This window comes from Panthera tigris, chromosome E3 (genome assembly GCF_018350195.1).
Source record: "Panthera tigris isolate Pti1 chromosome E3, P.tigris_Pti1_mat1.1, whole genome shotgun sequence".
NCBI classification, from domain to species: Eukaryota; Metazoa; Chordata; class Mammalia; order Carnivora; family Felidae; genus Panthera; species Panthera tigris.
In genome coordinates this window covers 4,575,908-4,582,577 of record NC_056675.1, presented here as the reverse complement: position 1 = coordinate 4,582,577, position 6,670 = coordinate 4,575,908, and the positions used below count along the sequence as shown (strand labels likewise).

Here is a 6,670-nt window from a genome sequence, read left to right as displayed (position 1 = left end):
ATAGAGGGACGGGGGCGCCCATAAGGCTTGCGGGCTCTATGTCGTGATGGTCAGAACTGGCACTTCTCCCACCCAGGACGCTGGTCGCCTGCTCAGCCCAAACTCCGGCGTCACCGCTGGGAACCACGTCTGCCAGGTTAGCGGGGGGAGCAAGGCGCCTGGCCAGCCGAGCTGAGGATTTAATTCAGGCTGCGATTCGGGGTTGGGGGGCCCCAAGTCTGGCTGTCTCCTTTAAAGGAATTTTCTAACTCTCCAGCGATGCTGTGGGAGGTGGGGTGTGGGTGCCAGGGACTGAGGGCAAAGCCCCAGGTGAAGCCCATGTTTGCGGGAGAGAGGAAACCCCTCAAGGAGGGGGTCTCGGGTCCAGAAGGCCCGGGGGGGACACAGGAGATTTTTCTCCTCTCTCTGCCTGTCTCTCTCTCCATCTCTGTTTTTCTGTCTCTCTTTGTCTCTCCCACCTCTTCCTCTGTTTCTCTTCTCTCTCTCCCTTTCTCTTTACCTCTCTCCCCCCCCATCCGTCTCTCTCTCTCTGTTTCTTTCTCTTTCCTCTCCTTTCATCTTTCCCTTTCTGTCTCTCCCCCTCTCCCTCTCCATTTCTGTCTCTGTCTCTGTCAGCCCAGAGTCTGGCGAACCACTTGGAGTGGAGGCGACCTCCCTGCCGCTGCCCTCAGCAGGCTCGCCTCTGCCTGTCCCTGGTCGCAGGCCTCATTCTGTTTCTGCACCTCTGCATCTGCTTCCTTCTCTCTCCTCCGGTCCCCTTTCCATTTTCCCCTCGTCTGGGTGGGGAAGGACCGACAGACAAGGCAGACACAGGGAAGAGCGGGCTCTCCCCCTACTTAAGGGCGGAGACTGTGAAATCAGACAGACCTGGGGGCCTCTGACTAAGGGAGATGCTGTGGGACTCCCCCAGATCTCAGCCTCCCCGTCTGTAAATCAGTTGTAATGGTGGCGTGACTCCTCACAGCGGTCTCGAGAATGTTCAGGAATACTGTGGACGCGGGGCGTTTACGGCTCGCCTGCACACCGTGAGGGCTGGACACACGGCAGCGATTGTGATCCCGCCCCCTCCCTCCCGTCGGCATTTGGAGGGAATATGGGGGCGTTGCCAACGAAGGGTCATTGGAGGTGATGTCAGTGTCCCTGGACGACTTTCCGGGAGGCTTCGGAGGCTTCTTCGGGGGAAGAGCTGCGGGGCATGGGCGGGAGGAACCCTTGGGGAAGAGAAACAGAGGGGCGGGACACCTGAAGGCTCCGGGGTCTCGGAATCCGGGCAGATAGGCCAGGTGACGCCGGTCTGCTGCCTCGGTCCCCACACCTCCCTCTCTGCTCTCTGCAGACAACGCTTCCCTCCAGAGATCTTCAGCCGGGGCAGGGCGTGCCCGGCACACAGGCAGCAGGAAGCACACGACAGGATAGGGTGGCGATTCCTTCCATAACATCTCCCGCACGCCGGGCCTGCTGTGCTGGGCGCTTTGTGCTGGGCGTGATGTCACTTAGTCGTCACGACAGTTCTGTGGGGCTGAGGAGGCTGCTGGGGCTCCACAGGGTAAAGACTCCAAGCCGTCTCAGCTGGTCAGTGAAACAGCGGAGACGGAGCAGGTGCACGTGAGCCCAGAGGCCCCGCTTGTGCCGCTGAGCCATCCGGGCTCCAGGATGGGCTCGTGCCCCGGGGGAGGCGGGGGGGGGGGGGGGAGGAGGATTGCAGAATGACATCCTGGGGCATCAGGGCCTGTGTCGCATCAAGGGCGACAGACGAGGAATCTGAGCCCCATGGAGAAGGTGGGGCTTGGGCAGCATCACAGACGGGACCAGAAAGCAAAGCTCCTTACTCAGCCCCAGGCGTCCCTGTGATCTGAGGCCACCCCAGGGCTGGGTGATGAGGCAGAAGGCACCCACTGTGCCCTGCACACGCGTGTGCAAATAGACACACACACACACACACACACACTGGCTTGGCTAGAAAGAGCTGTTTTGAGATGTGCACTGGTGGTCTGAGGCTCTTCAAAGACCCCTAAGTTGATGCCGACAGGCCCGGTGTAATGCTCCCTTACTGACCTAGTATTCTAGATCAACGCGATGCCCCTCCGAATTCTTTCCGGGCTCTTGAAACATCAAGATATCTTTACTGATGGTTTTTGAAGTTTATTTGTTTTGAGAGACAGAGTGAGTGCGGAAGGGACAGAGAGGGAGGGAGAGAGAAGCCCAAGCAGGCTCCGTACCGTCATCGAGGAGCTTGATGCTGGGCCCAAACTCACGAGATCATGTCCTGAGCTGCAACCAAGAGTCGGACGCTCTACCGACTGAGCCGCCCAGGTGCCCCCACATCAAAATATCTTTAGCTATTCTGTCACACAGGAGACGGTCAGGGACAGGGCCACGGTTCACAGTGCGGTGGCGGGCGCGGTGCTCCGGAGAAACGCCCTCGATGCGCTAGCAGCGCCCCCACCCCCAGCAGAGGACGCGCTGGTTAAACGGGAAGGGTGGCTCGCGTGCCGGTGGGATGTGCGCGGGAGCGGCCGCGTCGGCCTGAGCCGGCGGTTCGACGGGGTTGGCGGACATCCGCCCGCGTGTGTACCCGTGAGGCCTGGAGGCGGTGACTCCCCCAGGCAGCTGAGGCCCCTCCGGGGAGGTCAGCTGGATGGTGGCCCGGGACGGGGGCGTGGGGGGGGGGTGGAGAGGTGTGCAGAAGGCACGGGGGGGGGGGGGGTGGGGGAGGGGGCCTGGAAGAGCACGGGCCGCGGAAGCCAGCGGGAGAGCGGACGGTGGCTGCGGACACCTGCATTCCTGGAGGACTCGCGGGGGCGGCAGGTGCCGGCTTGGGGAGAACGCCCCGCGTCCCTGGTGGAGGGGGTGTGGGGGCTGAACCCCGGAGACGCGAGGGCCCTGTGTGTTTCTGGGAGGGGTGTGTCACCGCGACCCTCCTCTCTGGCCTGCACCCCTGTCCTCCCTCAGGGTCCGACATGAGCCCCTGGCCTGGGTCAAACCGGACGGCTCCGCGGGAGTTCGTGATCCTGGGTTTCTCCGGGTGGCCCCGGGGGCCGCGGCTGCTGCTCTTTGCCTTCCTGCTGCCACTCTACCTGGCCACGCTGGTGGGAAACCTGCTCATCCTGGGCCTGGCCGTCGGGGACCCCGCCCTGCACACTCCCATGTACTTCTTTCTGGGGGCGCTGTCGGCCGTGGAGGCGGCCTACACGCTGGTGCTGACTCCGCGCACGCTCGCGGGCTTCCTGCTGCCCCCGGGGGGCCAGGCGGTGGCCCGCTCCACCTGTGCTGCCCAGATGGGCCTCTTCGTGGCCCTGGGAGGCTCCGAGTGCCTGCTGCTGGCCGCCATGGCGCTGGACCGCTACCTGGCCATCTGCCGCCCTCTCTGCTACCCCCGGCTCATGACCGCGGGGCGCTGCCGGTGCCTTCTCGCCTCCTGCTGCGCTGGGGGCTCTCTCCTGGCCTTGGGCCTCACCGTGGCCATCTTCCAGCTGCCCTTCTGCCGGGGGGGCCTCGTCAACCACGTCTTCTGTGACCTCCCGGCCGTGTTGGTGCTGGCCTGTGGGGACCGGGACCTGCAGGAGAGGGTCCTGCTGGCCGCCTGCCTGCTGCTGCTGGTGCTGCCTCTGGTCCTGATCCTGCTGTCCTACACCAGGGTGCTGGCGGTCATCCTGGGAGTCGGGGGGGTGGCAGGCCGCCGCAAGGCCTTCAACACGGTGGCGTCGCATCTCACCGTGGCCGTGCTCCACTACGGCTGTGCCACGGCCATGTACGCCAGACCCCTGAGCAGCCGCTCCCTCGAGGAGGACAAGCTGGTGTCGCTCGTCTACATCAACCTCACGCCGTTGCTCTACCCCGCCATCTACACGCTGCGCAACCGGGACGTGCAGGGTGCCCTGTGGCGGGTGGTCGGCGGCAGGACGTCAGGGAACGTCGTCCGGGCCGAGGTCAGCTAATGCTGCGTGCCAGACGGCGTCTGGCCTGCGATCTCCCCCCGTGAGGGGAACCTCCCCATCCCAGAGCCGTCTGTGGCTCCCCAAGACCTGCTGGAGCCCAGCGTCACAAGGACTCCAAAAGCGGACTTGAGCCGAGTTCTTTGGCTGCTGTGGACATTTCAAGCTGAACGGTTCTCGCTGGTGGCCGTGCACCGGAGAATATTCAGCAGCCACCCCTTGTCTCTACCCAGTAGATGCCACTTGCACACCACCCCCCCCCCAGTTGAGATAATAAACAATGTCATTAGACATTGTCAAATGTCACCTGGGGGGAGGGCGCAATCAGCCCTGGTTGAGAACAACTGCTCTAAATTCTGACCCCTCGGTACGTTTTGAAGAGAAACGAGTGCTAAAAGGTACAAGTTTATGGTTCCTTAATTTATAATACACAACTGAAAATAATGCAAATGTTCACGAACATGGAGTAGACGCGAACGACTTGTGGCCGAGTCATGGGATGGGGACGCCTGGGGGGGCTCAGTCGGTCCGACTTTGGCTCAGGTCATGATCTCGAGGTTCGTAGGTTCAAGCCCCACATGGGGCTCTGCCCTGACAGCCCAGAGCCTGGAACCTGCTTTGGATTCTGTGTCTCCCTCACTCTCTGCCCCTCCCCCGCTCATGCTCTGTCTCTCTCAAAAATAAACATTTGGGAAGAAAAAAAAAAAAAGCAGCAAGCCACAGAGAGCGCAAACCGAATGCCTCCCTGTACGCAAAAGGCCAATGACAGACGAATCTGTGCTGGTTGATAGAATAGTGGTTCCCTGGGAGAAGGATCTGGGTTGGCACAGGCACAGGGGGATGGTCTGGGCACTGGAGATGTTCTAGATCTCGATCTGCGTGGTAATTACATGGGTAGGTAGGTGTTCAAAACTTCATCAGATCTGCGCACCTCCTTGTATTTAAAATGAGCTACAGCTGTTCCCCTGTTTGCGCAGCGAGCCACGGCTTCAGCGTTGCCTTTGCTCACGCTGCCTTATGCCCCCGGTGCACACTTCCTCTCGTTCCGCATTCCACGTGTGAAAATGCCTCGTGTTGTTCAGTGATCAACCCAAATACTGCTGTAGCGAGAATGTTTTTGTCCTCCCCCTCCCCCTCTAAATTCATCACGTGGAAACCTAATCGCCGGGAGCCGGGCTTAGGGGTGGGGCCTCTAGAGGTAATTAGGTGAGGAGGGTGGAGCCCTTGTTAACGGGATTAGTGCCTTTATAAAGGAGGCTCCAGAACGTTCCCTCTCCCCTTCCACCGGGTGAGGCCACGGCGAGGAAGCGGCTGTTTGCAAACAAGAGGTGGGTGCTCAACAGACACGAAACCTGCCGGCACCTCGATCTTGGAGTTCCCGGCCTCCAGTCTGGTGAGCAATGTCCGTTGTCCAGAAGCCCCCTGGTCTGTGTAGCACGCTAAGACAGCCCCCTCTCTGTCTCCCCCCCCCCCCCCAATCACAACTGCTGTCACTCTAGGGGCGCCTGGGCAGGTCAGTCAGTTGAGTGTCCAACTCTTGATGTCGCCTCAGGTCGTGATCTCCCGGTTTGTGAGTTCGAGCCCCAAGTCAAGGCTCTTCACGGACAGCAAGGAGCCTGCTCGGGATCTCTCTCTCTGCCTCTCCCTGCTCATACCCTCTCTAATTAAAAAAATAATAATAATAATAAACTGGCAGTCTAAAATATAATTTAAGCATCTCCTTCACTTACCACTCAATTATACCGTGAGCTCTTTAAAGCCAGGTCTCAGACCCTATGAACTTGGCGGTTCTTAGTAAATACCAGATGGAGGAATAAACCACAGACAAGCTCTGGGCTGCGTGGGCGTCTCGCTTAAGGGCTCCAGGCCCAGGGGCATAGCTCCGGAGTCCAAGGGCAGGAAGCGGTAGGACCGCGTCTTCTGGGGTCTGGTCTGGGGTCTGTCAGAGCTGGCTGTGAACCTCAGCTGGCGATTCTTGGGCCCGGTTTACCAACCCAAGTAGCCTCGGGAGCAGCAGGCTTGCAACTGAGCACACTAGCTGCGTCCGGAAAACTCGACCGTCCCGATTGGGCAGGGGAAAGGCCCTGGATCCTCAGAGATGCTTGCAGATGGCTTCTCTTTTTTTAAGTTTATTTTGATGTAAGTTAATGATCTATTTTGAGAGAGAGAAAGAGCGAGAATCCCAAGCAGGTTCCACCCCACCAGCACAGAGCTCGAGGCAGGGCTCCACCCCACGAACCGTGAGGTCATGACCCGAGCTGAAATTAACAGTCGGACGTTTAAGCAACGGAGCCACCAGGCGCCCCGCAGGTGGGGTCTGCCGACGCCCGGCGCTCAGCCACCTGTGGTCCTGTGCCGGGCTGGTTTTGCTCCCGTACCCCTCTGGAGCTGGGGTTGGGCCCCGGGGGTCCACCGGCCGTCCTGTTACTCAGGCTGCGCGGATCGAGTGGGAACCACAAGCATCTGATGAGATGCCGGGCCTCCCTCGGGCAGAATCGCTTGCGGTTGATCGGGAGCCTGAGGTGGTTACCTTTCCCTCAAGGCACCTGCGTCCGCTGCCGGTCCCCGGGTCCCGGTGAAAGGTCATGTGCCGCGGGCCTCTGCCCCACGTGTGGGGCGGGCAGCAGCTCAGAGCCCGTGTGAACAGCTTCTCAGCCGGCCGCCCTCCTAATCCCTCCTGCTGCCCAAAGTCTTTGAGAATATTGTGAATCTTGAGATGCGTGAAACTGAGTTTG

General features: G+C 60.6%; 1 protein-coding gene across 1 annotated transcript; it reads left to right on the top strand.

Annotated features, from left to right (window-relative positions):
- Positions 1-2,761: 2,761 nt before the first annotated feature.
- LOC102953101 (olfactory receptor 10AC1-like) lies at positions 2,762-4,463 on the top strand. Its single transcript, XM_042972533.1, has 2 exons — positions 2,762-2,808; positions 2,953-4,463. The coding sequence occupies exon 2, from the start codon at positions 2,961-2,963 to the stop codon at positions 3,936-3,938; it is 978 nt and encodes a 325-aa protein (XP_042828467.1). The 5' UTR covers positions 2,762-2,808; positions 2,953-2,960; the 3' UTR covers positions 3,939-4,463.
- The last annotated feature ends 2,207 nt before the right edge of the window (positions 4,464-6,670 follow it).